Source organism: Lindgomyces ingoldianus, assembly GCF_010093535.1.
Source record: "Lindgomyces ingoldianus strain ATCC 200398 unplaced genomic scaffold BDR25scaffold_8, whole genome shotgun sequence".
NCBI lineage: Eukaryota > Fungi > Ascomycota > Dothideomycetes > Pleosporales > Lindgomycetaceae > Lindgomyces > Lindgomyces ingoldianus.
The window spans coordinates 1,011,778-1,025,704 of NW_022985169.1; the positions used below are offsets into that span (position 1 = coordinate 1,011,778).

At 50.4% G+C, this 13,927-nt stretch overlaps 7 protein-coding genes across 7 annotated transcripts; 3 read left to right on the top strand and 4 right to left on the bottom strand.

Annotated features, from left to right (window-relative positions):
- Window positions 1–895: 895 nt before the first annotated feature.
- BDR25DRAFT_217243 (uncharacterized protein) lies at window positions 896–2,278 on the top strand (the record flags this gene model as incomplete). The annotated part of the gene is made up of 2 exons (XM_033684900.1): window positions 896–1,036; window positions 1,085–2,278. 2 exons carry the CDS (start codon window positions 896–898, stop codon window positions 2,276–2,278), a joined length of 1,335 nt encoding a protein of 444 aa, XP_033550672.1.
- Window positions 2,279–2,323: 45 nt separating this feature from the next.
- On the bottom strand, window positions 2,324–3,899 carry BDR25DRAFT_352310 (uncharacterized protein; the record flags this gene model as incomplete). The annotated part of the gene is made up of 11 exons (XM_033695001.1): window positions 2,324–2,518; window positions 2,565–2,741; window positions 2,780–2,822; window positions 2,872–2,890; window positions 2,953–3,294; window positions 3,335–3,372; window positions 3,430–3,581; window positions 3,609–3,695; window positions 3,728–3,776; window positions 3,808–3,844; window positions 3,878–3,899. The coding sequence occupies 11 exons, from the start codon at window positions 3,897–3,899 to the stop codon at window positions 2,324–2,326; spliced, it is 1,161 nt and encodes a 386-aa protein (XP_033550673.1).
- Window positions 3,900–3,980: 81 nt separating this feature from the next.
- BDR25DRAFT_256751 (Spc98 family protein) lies at window positions 3,981–6,640 on the bottom strand (the record flags this gene model as incomplete). The annotated part of the gene is made up of 2 exons (XM_033686429.1): window positions 3,981–4,204; window positions 4,259–6,640. The coding sequence occupies one exon, from the start codon at window positions 6,638–6,640 to the stop codon at window positions 4,358–4,360; it is 2,283 nt and encodes a 760-aa protein (XP_033550674.1). The 3' UTR covers window positions 3,981–4,204; window positions 4,259–4,357.
- A 279-nt stretch (window positions 6,641–6,919) lies between these two features.
- On the top strand, window positions 6,920–8,303 carry BDR25DRAFT_256756 (biotin synthase). Its single transcript, XM_033686430.1, has 2 exons — window positions 6,920–7,215; window positions 7,264–8,303. Exons 1-2 carry the CDS (start codon window positions 6,973–6,975, stop codon window positions 8,239–8,241), a joined length of 1,221 nt encoding a protein of 406 aa, XP_033550675.1. The 5' UTR covers window positions 6,920–6,972; the 3' UTR covers window positions 8,242–8,303.
- Window positions 8,304–8,346: 43 nt separating this feature from the next.
- BDR25DRAFT_281848 (PLP-dependent transferase) lies at window positions 8,347–9,741 on the bottom strand (the record flags this gene model as incomplete). The annotated part of the gene is made up of 3 exons (XM_033687926.1): window positions 8,966–9,741; window positions 8,774–8,916; window positions 8,347–8,718 (listed from the first exon to the last, which is right to left on the bottom strand). Exons 1-3 carry the CDS (start codon window positions 9,726–9,728, stop codon window positions 8,347–8,349), a joined length of 1,278 nt encoding a protein of 425 aa, XP_033550676.1. The 5' UTR covers window positions 9,729–9,741.
- Window positions 9,742–9,893: 152 nt separating this feature from the next.
- On the top strand, window positions 9,894–12,933 carry BDR25DRAFT_386751 (bifunctional dethiobiotin synthetase/adenosylmethionine-8-amino-7-oxononanoate aminotransferase; the record flags this gene model as incomplete). The annotated part of the gene is made up of 5 exons (XM_033698022.1): window positions 9,894–10,087; window positions 10,139–10,263; window positions 10,334–11,633; window positions 11,688–12,292; window positions 12,352–12,933. The coding sequence occupies 5 exons, from the start codon at window positions 9,894–9,896 to the stop codon at window positions 12,528–12,530; spliced, it is 2,403 nt and encodes an 800-aa protein (XP_033550677.1). The 3' UTR covers window positions 12,531–12,933.
- Window positions 12,521–13,862, bottom strand: BDR25DRAFT_341094 (ras-domain-containing protein). Its single transcript, XM_033693577.1, has 2 exons — window positions 13,534–13,862; window positions 12,521–13,487 (listed from the first exon to the last, which is right to left on the bottom strand). The coding sequence occupies exons 1-2, from the start codon at window positions 13,810–13,812 to the stop codon at window positions 12,951–12,953; spliced, it is 816 nt and encodes a 271-aa protein (XP_033550678.1). The 5' UTR covers window positions 13,813–13,862; the 3' UTR covers window positions 12,521–12,950.
- Between the last annotated feature and the right edge of the window lie 65 nt (window positions 13,863–13,927).

The following is a 13,927-nucleotide window of genomic DNA, read 5'->3' on the forward strand; positions in this document are numbered from 1 at the left end:
TGCCAAGGTAAGCCAAGCATCACAATGATGTCATATCCAACTCCGCCCCAGCCAAACTTGCTCCACCGACGTAATGGGGGTCCAACGCCTATTAGTTAAGGCTTTCACCGTCATTTAGTCTCTTAGACCCTGAAAGTTATTCTTCCTGTGCACGTTTCCCGAATATCATCATTCTTGGACATATCCCGACCCTATGTTCCCCTTTCCATCTCCCACGGGTCATGGCGACGGCTATTTGCAGCATGGAAACCACACACCTGACTGTTATCAACTAAGACCTGGGAAGAGGCAGAGAAAAATTGATCAGATGATCCTTGAAGCAGCAGCTACGCTACTGAATACATCAGTCGACAGGCTGCTTGCTACCGCCAAAGCATCCAGCTCAAGCCAATCATCTCCTCAACAACCTATCCAGCCATACGCTCCCTCTGGTAATGGCCACCCGAATGACAAACTCCCCGAGAATAATTTGAACATGGTGGAGTCGCTATTCTCCCTAGCTCTCCCGGATTCTGGGCCACATCTGAATCCACCCCCCGATTCAGTTCCAGAAACAAGTGAATATGCCGGGACACCCCGGAGTTTCGACAGCCTTTCCTTCCAAGGAGAATCCAACCAACACCCAGAAGACTTTCCTGTAGTACTGAATCCTAACACTAGCACCTCTTCATTCGGCCTTGACAACGATTTCACAACGAGTGCAGGACAGCCAACTGGGTCATATGCACTAACAACAACTGCTATGGATGAATCTGTCAACTCAACCACCAATTCCTATCAACAAGTGCCCTGGTCTGGGGTGTTCTATTGCCCAGAGTCCCCCTTCTCCGGTAACTCCAATGCTCTTATGGACGTTCAAGCAGACAGAATTCTTCAGGAATCTGAAGTCGGCCGAATGGGCCAAGACGAAACCGTTAGCTCTAGGCAGGGGACAAAGCGTAAACGTGGCCCCTTTCGAGACTCTGAGCAGCGAATTGAGACTGGCCTAACTCGGAAGTTGGGCGCCTGTATTAGCTGCAGTATGCAACGCATAAGAGTATGAACCTAACACAAACGTCTCACCTTGCAATACTAACCCATCTAGTGTGTCCCGGATCCACAAAATCCATCTGGGTGCTGCCGCACGTGTATCCAAGCAGCTCGTACGCGTTTGTATTGGCTACCATGCCTGCGCTACAAAATTCCAGACGCGGAACTTCTCGATCATGCTGCTTGCCCAAGGCCGTCATGGAGCAGAAGGTGGAAGAAAATGGAGATCATGGACATACCAGCGCAGCATTGGGCTTCAAAAGAAATCAAAACAATCCAAATCACTCAAGATGTTGGAGGAACATGCTACAAGTTGAAAGTTCGGCAATTCAAACCTACGGATGGAGACTCTTTGGAGAGAAGATGGAAAACGAATGGGAAACCACAATATTTCAAATGCACACCCTACGCAATTGCAAATATGAAAGAAGCTGGAAAAGTACTGTCTGAGTTTGCAGATCGTACCGTTGGGACGGCGATTTCTCATTACATCGATGAAACGGATGTCCTCTTGCGGAGCACATATACCATGGCCTATCGATATTCACGAATGGCAGAGCGTGATCAAGAAAGAGACCTATTGCGTGCAGTGTTGCGTCTATGGTGCGCCTCGAGAATGGAATCCCACTCAGACCGAATTTGTGGAGACGAGACATTGGGGATGACACCACAGGATTATGGCCGGGATTGCCCCAACACCGGGATGATTCTTACTCCGCCTGTCTTCTCCGCCCAGCTTGAGGTTATTGTCGTAGCAACAATCCTACAACCAGCAAAGAAAGAAGTCCTACAGAGACTGAAGGACTTGATGCAGGAGAATCATGGGCGGCAATCTTGGCAACAGCCATGTTGGTTCACCATCTATCTAGCCATGTTCGTCTTGCTCCACAGCTGTGCGATGCTGACCGCCGGGGACAACAAAAAGGCCCGGAAACAAGGTTCTGAGGCTCGTTTTTTTCGACATTCAGTGGTGGAAAGCCTTCACAACGGCGCCAAGATCCTGCTTGCATACTTTCATTACTGCAACAAGGGAAGCCGTCCATTTTCAATGGATTGGTCCTCGCCAGACCAAATGGCGAGAGCTGGTCTTGACACCGAACAAGCAGAATTTATGCGTCTAACCGCCAACGAAGTTCAGAAAAGAACTGTGAATTTCCGACAAATTCGAGAGCAGGGGATTTATGAGCACGACTACTATTTCATTTCTCAGCTTTATGATTCTGATTGGAAACCGAAACACACCATCTGATAGCGTTACTATGAAACTCCTGGCATTTTGGTATTCTTTTTTGCATTACGTTGATAGCATTTGAGCCATCGTTCTCATGATATTTAATGCTACTGTAAGATGCAGAAATGTATGAATACGAAGATGATTGAGGCAGAAAAGAAGTCCAGATTTTGCTGTTTTAGCACATTCTAGATATTTATTCAAAATATGTGGGCCCATGAATACAACAATGGTTGAAGCTGACGATGAGACCAAATTCTTGCGGCTTCAGCACTTTATAAATCTGCTTGTAAGACATGGAGACGTATAAATACAACGATGGCCAAGGCCGGAAAGAAGACCAGCTTCTTGCGGCTCTAGCACTTTCTAAATCTTCAGTCTGACTATCGTAACTAGATTCCTTCCCCAGGATGCGTCGCCTGTGAATCTCGAGCCAAGGAGCGAGTGCTAAAAGTGGTCTTACCCAATCAGCGACTAGCACCTCGCGGTGAGAGCCATTCCCACGGGTCAGCCCTTCACCAATATTGTATGCAAAAATCGTACGAGGAATTGTTCAATCGGCCTTGCACAAAGACGTCATCGAAACATTTCCCACCACCTTCTCTGGAGACCCCAAGCTATGAAACGTTTCTGTCATCCGTGGATACATGCAGGAACTCAATAAACACAATGCTTTTTCTCAACGCATCAACGGTTCTCGAACTGGGCGCCCATCGCACGCGTGAGGACATCATTGAATTTTGCTGTGGTGTTTCGATCTTGCGCGGGTTTCGGAGCTGGGGATCGATTCGCTGGGTCGCCTATGTTCGAAGGCTTGTGTTGCGCCTCCATAGAAAATGATTTCTGCATTCTCGGGGTCGCGAGCTGATCGCAGAATGCTCGATCAAACTCTTTTCTGAGTGAGCATTTTCCGGAACAAAAATCGAAACTCAAATGCAGGGCCATACCATTGCATGCCATCAAGGCCCTGTATCCATGGCTTTCAGGAGTAACGTCTGTGGCTTGCGGTGCCATTGGTGGAATTGCCCCAGAGGCTTGCAGCCGAATGCTGATAGTGGTTCGTGTAGAAGAGACAAGCCGCATTATTTCGAGGGCTTGAGATAGTTCCATTTCTCAATATACACAGAACACAAAGAAGAGCTTAAGGAGAAGTATTTATACATGCGCACCTCAAGTGAAGTAGTCGCCGTGCCGGCGAGCGGGCAATATCGCAAGTACTGCCTGAGGTTGTAATGCCGTTCACCTGAGACTTCGGAAATTCTGACAACTTCGCGCGAGTGGAGCTCTTGGGCATTCTAACTGGCTGCATTGACTTCCATTTCTATTCGCGCTTTTCCGACACGCTCACCTGCGCGTTCGGCGAGATATTAGTGGTGCCTGACCGGCTCATCGCGCGCTCACCTGTGAAACCGGGAAGATCGCTGTAAATGGCTGCCTAGGGGCCTCGGGATGTGGATTGCAATAGACATGATGAGAAATACGCATAGATAAAGACGGAGAAAACTTGGCTTTGATACTTCATCCATCTCGTCATTGCGCGCCTCCACACTCCCTTTGGTTCAGCCACAATCCTAGTTGCACGTCCTGGTACATCCTAAACCTGGGTTAGGTGGGAACTGCCGTCCAGTTGAAATATCATAGTCTTAGACACGCGTTTAGGTGCCAAGGAGTTTCAAATTATAGCATCTACACATGCTGAACAACCCCTCTATAGCTCCCTCTTGTCCTTTGTATGAGTATGCAACAATAGTATAGTTGTACTCTAGAATATCGCCCATCATACACTACAGTTCTGCGAGTGATTCGAATCCGGTTGTAGGAGAAGGCAAACGACGCAAGATCATTTTTCACACCTTAGAAGAGGCTATCCTTTGTCCAAAGTCACTGTGAGTAGCACATTTCTTAAGAGCTCCGTCTTGTGCATGATGATCGGGTAGGATTAATCTACAGCGTAGGTTAGCAACCAACCCAAGAATGCACGAGTTGTGCTCTGCCTACACAGAAGGAAATTATCCACCAAATTTCTTTCCAAACTTTTCCTGTGTGAACCAGGAAGTCTCATTCTATAATGAACCAGCTCCAAAAATTTATGGTAACTCAGTCATTGCTTTTTTCTTCGTCTTCGGTAATTCCCCAATCGAGTTTCATTAACAAGCGGTCCACACCACCAAGTCGCAACGGCTCATAGCCTCCCTCTTCTCTCGAGCCCAACGAGCCTAAATTAGGAGTTGAGCCCAGTCTCTCAGCATCAATGTCCCGAAGCCTCGAGATCAGTGACTTCATGTCACCATCCAGCCTCCTTCTCGAACGATCTAGTTCGATGCCAACGTCTTTCTCTTCCTGTTTGTAGTTCTTTAAAAAGTCTTCGACCCCATCATCCTCTTCGAGGTCAAGATTTTGGCGAACCGAATGCAGTCGGGTAATGAAGGCTACGAGCTCGTCAACATGCGTGAAAAAGTCTCGGATGATTCTTGTAAAAGTCACGTCGGTAAGTAAAAGAGAAAATGAAAGGGATCCGAGGAATTGGCGGTGCGCTGACGCGAGTGTTTCAGGGTCGTGGTGACGTTCTCGGTAGCTGGAAGACTTCCGGAAAGATCCAGGCACGTCAGAACTAGAGAGATTGGAATCGTCTTGAAAGATCCCTGTGGTGCTTTGTGGTGAAGTTGGATCAATGAACCAATGTAGGAAGTGCTTGTAAGACTCTTGAACAACTTCGCCTTGGAAGTAGGCCTCGCTCTCTGAAAGAAAAAAGATAGCAGCGGCGCAAGTCGCCCAGACCTTCCGCATTTCTCGGCTGCGCGAATTATTCCGTTGGCGCCGCCTATCCAAAATAGCTCTTCCTTCCTTACTGTTGCTAAACTGGTAATTAGGAGGAGGTGGATGCTCTCTTCGGATGGAGCTATGTCTCCATAGTTGTGCCAAATGTAAATGAGCACGCCGGATAGCAAGGAGGTAGGAGTTGATTACTGAGTAAGCTTCAAGATCAGATTTCGTAAGGAAGAGATCAAGTGGAGATCGGATGTCCATGGTGAGCGATATCGGCGCTGAGAGTAGCAAATCGTTGAAAGCTACGTTAGAGAGAACTGGAAGGGCTGTAGTAGATTCCCTAGCACGCCCCGGCGTTCCGGGCCGTTGGCTTGAGGGGGTTTGAAGGGTGAGGTGGAGAATATCTATAGCAAGATCCAATGCATCGTCCGTGCGGTCCTCTTCACCAGTCAGCGACGACAACACTGACCATGAACGAGACAAGGCGTTGTTGATCTCAGCCTCTTTCAATAAAATTCCTTGAAATCCCTGCGTTTTCTGGACATGAGCCGGGCTTCGGTGTCGAGACTGAATCTTCTCGTCCGCTTCTGCAATTAAGGCGACAGGAAACTCCCCTCGGCCAAGCAGAAAAAATTGGTGAAGTACACCAAGAATTTCTACAATTTTCTCTCGGGGTAAAAGGTGCTGCAGCAGGTTCCGTGAGAGCGAGAGTCTGATATTGGCGACTGCACCGGAGAGTTTAGCCGAGGATATGGGTGCGGTGACCTCGGAGAGGTGGCCAACATGAACTGGAAGAAGTTCCAGACCGGAGGCACCAGATATTGGGACCTTCAGCGCTTTTGAGGATCCTAGGGAACGTACTTGATTGAGGGACTTTCCAATGAACAGCATGGAAGAAGCGGTCTGACGGGTAACGAACTTAGGCAGGATCTTGTGGTCGAGAACAAACGATGACTCGCCATCTTCTTCTTCTGTTCTGATGAAGAAATCGGACGCCCCAAAGGAGGGCAAACGGCCATACAACAGCCATGTTGACAGCTGGCGCAGCCACGACGTCTCCGCAACCCTACCAAGATAGACGGAGGCAGCCTCGATATCGGGATAACCGGTCTGCGCTTCCACCCTAAGCTTGTCGATAAGTTCGGCGCCTGCAGCAACATTGTGGTCTGCCTGCTCCTCGCGATTGGTATTCTTGGAGACGTCGGAGGTCATCATGAAATCGCTGATGTACCACAGCCACTCCATAAGCTTGGTCCATTCCGAGAACTCGCTGACTAGCCCGGCCAAGGGGACAATGCCATAGGCGCCCACAGTAGAGGCATCTTTTTTCAGTACGCGGCTCTCTACGTCTAAAACCTTCTGCTGGAACTTGTCGAGGTGATGTGACGCGATGGCTGTCGCAACCGCGCGGCAGATGGTTGAAGGATGGCTGGCAGCAACATGCACAACATGGTCGCGGGTCCGGCGATGCAGGTGGGACAGATGGGCCAGCGAAGAGAGGAGCTCAGCCTCGGAAGGGGAAAGGAGTGCAGACGTCACGTGTGAGGTACTGTGGCGGGTATCGAACAGCGCGGAGGGGTGGCCAGAGAGCGAGAGGAGGATTTCATGAAGCATGGTCGCGGAGTTTCCTCGTCGTGTCCACGCCGGGAGCGACGGCCGTGTTTGTGAACAAAATCCAGAAATACGCTCAGGAGCTCAAAACGACACATTGATGGCCGTGTCGCATGGAGGCATTCCAGGTTGTGGTGGTGCCCAGGTGCGATTAAGACGCGCAGTCACGGGTGAAAACAATCCCCTCCTCGGTAATTGTGAGACGAGGATTTGACGGATCAGATCTGTTGAATGCCCCACTTGCCTTCTTCGGACCCAACCTCAAGCTCGACACCCCTCCAGCCGGCTTCACGTGCTGTGCCATTCACTTCGCACCAACTTTCACCACCGCAAATATGGTGCAACGGACCCTTTTGCGGCGTTCAATTCGCGTCAGCCTTCCTACTAAAACCCGCACACATCGTCAATCACGTCTTCGGTTCAGCACCGTGCACGATGCACCTCTGGAAGTATCTCGGCCATTGAGCGCTTCCGCTTTCCAGGATGCAGTGCAAGCAACCGCTCCAAGGACCAATTGGACTCGTGAGGAGATTTCAGACGTCTATAACACTCCCTTGATCGAGCTCTCGTATGCAGCCGTCAGTCAATCGTGAACCTCTTCCTGAATATGAAGTTGACCATCTCAGGCCACCGTCCACCGTCGCTTCCACAACCCCGCTGCCATCCAAATGTGCACCCTTATAAACATCAAAACTGGCGGCTGCAGTGAAGACTGCAGTTACTGTGCCCAGTCTTCGCGCCACAATACTGGCCTGAAAGCGACCAAAATGGTCGACGTCCAGTCTGTCCTCGACGCCGCCCGCATTGCGAAAGAGAACGGTAGCTCCCGTTTTTGCATGGGTGCTGCATGGAGGGATATGCGGGGTCGAAAGACTAACCTACGAAACATAAAGGAAATGGTCAAGGGCGTCAGAGCGCTGGGAATGGAGTCGTGCGTGACGCTAGGAATGATCGATGCGGAACAGGCAAAAGAGCTGAAAGATGCGGGTCTGACCGCGTATAACCATAATGTCGATACGTCAAGGGAGCACTACCCTAGCGTCATAACTACTCGGACGTATGACGAACGATTAGCCACCATCAAAAACGTCCGGGAAGCTGGCATCAATGTTTGCACGGGTGGTATCCTAGGACTGGGAGAAAAGGCCAAGGATCATGTTGGCCTGATACACACTGTCGCTACAATGCCTTCACACCCGGAGTCATTCCCAGTGAATGCACTGGTACCCATTAAAGGTACGCCTCTTGGGGAAAGCAAAACAGTATCCTTTCATTCCATCCTTCGCACCATCGCGACAGCTCGCCTCGTGCTTCCTGCTACAATCATCCGTCTTGCAGCAGGAAGAAATACAATGCCGGAGGAGAAACAGATGATGTGCTTCATGGCGGGCGCAAATGCGGTTTTCACCGGGGAAAAGATGTTGACAACGGCCTGTAACGGATGGGAAGAGGATAAGGATATGTTTGAACGATGGGGTATGAGGCCGATGGAGAGCCATGAGACAATTCAGGGGCAGCAGAAGCTCCATTCCAAGGAAGCCGCTAATTTACCAGCCATGCAGACGCCTGAGCCTACCTCAAAATCTGCATCTGTGGAAGTTTGACGGGGCACTTCTTGCGCTGAGGTACCACCCATTAAAAGCATAGACTATGTAGATGTTAAAATAGACGCATTGCTTCGATATTTGAATATTACATTCTTTCTCACGTCAAAGCCGCGCTTTTGCGGCTGCATGCTGCTCCTCAATCCCCGGCCTTGTCTCACTCAACGCCTGAAGCAATGTCCACATCTTCATTTTCGATACTAGGTCCTCAATTTCTTCTTTCGTGTTGCCAGCATGTAGGCAAACCCTGACCCTCGACGTGCCCTCCGGGACCGTAGGCGGTACAACAGCACGAACCACAATACCTTTGTCTTGCAAGAACCGTGCTAGGCTCTTTGATTGAGCAGTCTGAATTGAGAATATAGGAGATCTGGGACAGTCGGACGGCACTTGGAGTAAGGCCAGGAAGCTAGGTGAATTCACCGAGCGTAGTTCCTTGAAGAGGGTCTTGACTAGAAATTGCAGACAGGCAGCTAGCTGAGTTAGGGGTCAGCTTTTATCCTAAGAATCGAGCCGGGAAGGAGACACATACCGCATTTGTATGCCCGTCTTGTAGGAGACTGTATGAGGCACGGATCGCGGCCAAAGTGGGATAGGACATGAAGGTTGTGTAGATTAGTGGGCGCGCATAATTGACCAAGTAGTGACGAAGCAATGGAGAACAAAGTATGATTGCTAATTGAATGTAAATAAGGGTAAGTCCAGGGAAGGAGTGCAACCTCACCTCCGTTGCACGCTAGTGCTTTACCAAACGTATGTAGCCTGGCGAAGATTCGATCCTCCAGGTTCAGTTCACATACCAAACCTCTCCCATCAGGGCCAATTACCCCAGTAGAGTGTGCCTCGTCAACAATGACATAGCCGCAATCCCGCGGGACGACATCTTCCACAGTCTCGACGATGGCTTTCAGTGGCGCCAAGTCACCATCCATACTGTACACAGCCTCTACGGCAATCATTACGTGAGATCTTCCATCTCTCAGGCTTTGGGATTTTCTCAAACACTCCTCAAGTACCCTCCTAAGATCGTCGACCGAATTGTGCGAAAAGGGCACTCGTTTCGTTGCGCGGCTCAACCTCATGCCGTCATGTACGCTGGCATGGATAAGCTCATCATAGACAATAATATCCCCAGGTTGCGGAACGCAAGCGTAAAAGCCTGCATTGGCATCGAATCCAGAGTTGAAAAGCAAGCCAGACGGAGCTCGGTGAAACAGTGCAATGTCGTGCTCTAGATCCTCGGCATATTGGGAATTGCCATCGAGAAGCCGAGAGCCACCACTGCCAAGAAGTCGACAATTAGAAAGCTCATCGAGGAAGGCTGTCCTTAATAACTCGGATTTGGAGAGAGAAAGGAAATCATTGGATGAAAAATCGCATTGTTGAGTGCTGATGGTCAACGTACGGAGCGTGGAATTGGCGCGTCGGCGGTCTAGGAGTTTGTGTAAAGCTCTCTCGATAGGTAGCTGGTCGATTCCGTCCCTCATCTCTTCAATTGAGTGTGTGGGAAGTTTTATGTAGAAGGAAGAAGGTCCTTAACACATGGTGGACGGGTTCGGTTAGCGTTGCTAGCGCGAAAAGTTAATTCAAACAGCGGCACAACTCTTCTACCACCATTGAGCCCTATCTCTGGATATTAAACTTAGTTTCTCATGTCGAGAGTCGCAGCTGGACTTTGGCAAAACCTTGTTGCTGTCCAGGTGTACGGGGCGAATACAGGTGTTGGGAAAACGGTCGTCTCAACGCTCATTGGACGCCATTTTACTGGGAGATCTGGGAGGACAAGATGGAGCGTCCACTACATCAAACCCGTCCAGACAGGGCCTAATGAAGACGCTGACGATAGGTCTCTTACTCGTGGATTCATCTTTAAACGTATTACACTAACTTGAACTAGATACGTTGCTAGATACGCAGGACATAGCACCTCTACATTAGTCAAATTCCCTGATCCCGTGAGCCCCCATCTCGCCGCTCGTGGCGCAGCGGAAATAGTCAGTGCCCTTCTATTACTCGAAGCTCGTACTGTTGACACATCGAAAGCCCACTGATGATAGTCTCGTCACGCGTCTCTCCAGCAAACTACGAGAAGACGCACGCTCCCTATCCATGGGAAGGGGCTCTATGGGCGTTACGATAGTAGAGACCGCTGGAGGAGTTCTAAGTCCCGGGCCATCTGGTACCCCGCAAGCTGACCTCTTTCGACCGCTCCGTCTCCCTGTTATTTTAGTGGGTGACAATCGGCTTGGGGGCATTGCCTCAACCATATCAGCCTACGAGTCGCTCCTGATTCGTGGATATGATGTTGACGCTATCGCTTGCTTCGATAGTGGAAAACTGGGTAATTCCGAATATCTGGAAAAGCATTTCAAGGACATGGGAATCCCTCTCTTTGAATTACCGTTAATTCCAGATGTTGATGGATGTTCCAGACAGGAAGAAGTTGGGAAGATGATGTCCTACTATGAAACGGAAAGCAGGAATGGAACTATGTACAAGTTGGGTAAGCAAATTCTAGATTGCCACATAGAGCGCTTAAAAGATATGAAGGAGCTCGCAAGCTGGACGAAGAAAGCGATATGGCATCCCTTCACACAGCATAAAAGCATCCAGAAAGCGGATGAGGTTTTGGTCTTCGATTCTGCCTACGGCGATTGGTTTCAGACGAAACACACACAGAAGTCTATGGAAAATGTCAAAGAAAAAGCTGCGTCTCCGATGCTTTATCCAACGTTCGATGGATCTGCTTCCTGGTGGACTCAAGGTCTTGGGCATGGAAACCCACGACTGTCTATGGCTGCTGCCTACGCGGCTGGACGATATGGACATATTATGTTCGCCGGAGCTACCCACAAACCAGCCATATCCCTCGCCAAGCGTCTGTTAGAGAGGATGGAAAACCCTCGCCTGACCAAGGTTTTCTTCACAGACAACGGCAGCACAGGAATTGAGGTCGGTATCAAGATGGCCCTTAGAGCTGCTTGCAAGCGTTACGGTTGGGACGGCTCGACAGAGCAGGTCGGGGTCCTGGGTCTCAAAGGCAGCTATCACGGCGATACATTAGGTGCAATGGAGGCATCGGAGCCCTCTGTGTACAACAAGAAAGTTGATTGGTACCGGGGTCGCGGATACTGGTTTGAGTATCCGGAAGTCAAGATGAGGAAAGGGAGATGGGTCGTGGAACCTCCTGCTGGTATGGAAGAAGAATTCGGGCCGGCACAATACTTCCAAGACCTGAATGAGATCTTCGATTACGAAGCCCGGGGCCATTCAGCCCGTTATGAGGATTACATCGAACGTGTCCTGGACGCTCTCGTGCGAACGCAGGGTAAAAAATTTGGCGCTCTTGTCATGGAGCCTGTGTTGCTTGGGGCTGGAGGGATGATATTTGTGTACGCATCTCCCCTCAACTATCAACCAGAAATTAAAGCTAACATATCCACCAGCGATCCGCTATTCCAACAAAGCCTTGTCAGAGTGGCTCGCAGGTATCAATTTGGCTCGACGCCCAGCCCAGTCGAGGATGAGCAGAGTTGGACCGGCCTACCAGTCGTGTTCGATGAGGTTTTCACCGGCCTCTACCGCCTCGGGCGGTTCAGTGCTGCCTCATTCCTTCAAGTCGATCCTGACATCTCCGTGCATGCGAAGCTGCTCACTGGCGGCCTGCTTCCGTTATGTACGACCCTAGCAAGCAACTCCATCTTTGAAGCGTTTTGGGGTGATGAGAAATCCGATGCGCTCTTGCATGGCCATAGTTACACGGCACATCCGATTGGTTGCCACGTTGCTAACACCTCCCTCGATGAGATGCGAGTAATATCGCGCGGCTACACATGGAACAATTATCGTGAATCGTGGGCAGGCAAGAAAGAGAAGGAGCAGGGCGAGCTAGTCCAATTCGTAGGGAAAGTTATGCAACGAAAGAAGGTTCTAGCATGGAGTATGTGGTCTCAAGATTTTGTTGAGAAGATTTCGAACCACAATCGCGTGGATAGTGTTGTTGCTCTTGGTTCGGTGCTCGCCATTTCATTAGTTGATTCTTCGAAATCGGGTAAGTTCCTTCCTTAGTTGCATGCTTTTAACCATTTGGGCGTTCTAATAATGGACAAGGTTACTCCTCGAATGCTGCAGCCGGCCTTCGTGACAGCATGCTCAACGACCTAACTGACGACAAATTTGCTGTCCATTCACGGGTACTTGGGAACGTACTTTATCTAATGGCGAGCATGACATCCAGAAGAAATCATTTAGGCACAGTCGAGCGTGTGCTCTGGGCAAAACTAGGCTGAGGACGATTAAACGTACACAGTAAGATGCACGCCTTCTGGATTTGCGGAACTGCACAACAGACTCTAGCGTAAACAATGACATGAAAAAGGAACTTTGGGTCAAATTTTATTGCATTAGGGGTAGGGATGGGGATGCTCCGGCCCAAATACCACAATACAGAATACAGGAGAAAAGGAAAATCAGATGTGATGTGGCAACCAGCTTGCCAGACTTCCAATGTGTGTGATTGATCGACTCAACAAAAGAGCCCAAAACTCCGTCAATGTATGTATGATCCCCCATTTAAGCCACACCAAAGGGTCATTTCCGAAAAGTGTCCCGAAGAAAGGCAAGAGCGTCCGTAATATGGTCATTAAGCATGTCGATCGTGTCGTCCAGCGTTAATCTTGTTAATGACTCTACAGAAACGAAAGAGATGCTTAGAGGACTTTGCAGCTCCGCTTCTTGGGCTTCTTACCGCCTGCGAAGGCACGTGGGACGCCTGTCTCCTGAGGCTCCTGGTGCTCGTCACCGACGGCCATTGTCACGGCCATGTCGAAAATTTCCTCGACGCCGTCCTGCTCTTTGCTACTGCACTCCATGTACACGGCGCCCATCTTCTTGGCCACAGCGCGGCCTTGCTCGGGCGTGACCGGGGTGAGGCCCTGAGTCTTGAGGAGCTCGATGCAGTTCTTCTTGTTGCGGAGGTCAGATTTTAGGCCGAGCAGCATGAGAGGCGTCGTTGGGCAGAAGTGGAGCACCTCGGGGTACCACTTGTCCATGACGTTCTCCAGCGAGTTGGGGCAGTCAATGGCGAAGCACACGAAGAGAATGTCGGTCTCAGGGTAGGAGAGCGGCCGCAGACGGTCATACTCCTCCTGCCCGGCCGTGTCCCAAAGAGCCAGCTCAACCATCTTGCCCGTGGGAGGATGCGGCGTGTGGGTGATGTAGTTTTCGAAGACAGTTGGGACGTATTTCTGTAGTTGGTTAGCCGAGTACCGTGGGTGCTGTGGGGGGGTGTACCTCTGGGAAGTTGCCCGAGCTGTAGCTGATCAACAGACACGTCTTGCCGCAGCCGCCATCGCCGACAACGACGAGCTTCTTTGAGTACGACGGCGGCTCTGTGATGTTGGTTTCCCGCGTCGCTGTAGTTGCGTACGAGCTGACGGTGCCATTGCTGTTCCTCTCGCTAGGCGTGCGAACGGGCTTGCGGGCGGGTACAGCTGAGGAGGAGGACACCTTGGTCGACTGCTTTCGGCGGAGGTAGTCGTAGTTCTGCGTGGCGGGCGACGGCACCGACATTGCTGTTGTCGTGACGCGAAGCGGTGGCAAGAATGGCGGGATATGGAGAGCGGAGAGCGGAGAGCGGAGAGTGTATCAATATCGGATGCACAGCGAAGTCGATGGCGAGGACGAG

Bases quoted from the DNA above. Each gene is read 5' to 3' on its own strand.
- BDR25DRAFT_256756 (XM_033686430.1), top strand. From the start codon at position 6,973: ATGGTGCAACGGACCCTTTTGCGGCGTTCAATTCGCGTCAGCCTTCCT. The intron at 7,216-7,263 runs GTCAGTCAATCG...TGACCATCTCAG, and splicing joins TCGAGCTCTCGTATGCAGCC to GCCACCGTCCACCGTCGCTT.
- BDR25DRAFT_341094 (XM_033693577.1), bottom strand. From the start codon at position 13,812: ATGTCGGTGCCGTCGCCCGCCACGCAGAACTACGACTACCTCCGCCGA. The intron at 13,488-13,533 runs GTACACCCCCCC...AACCAACTACAG, and splicing joins GCTCGGGCAACTTCCCAGAG to AAATACGTCCCAACTGTCTT.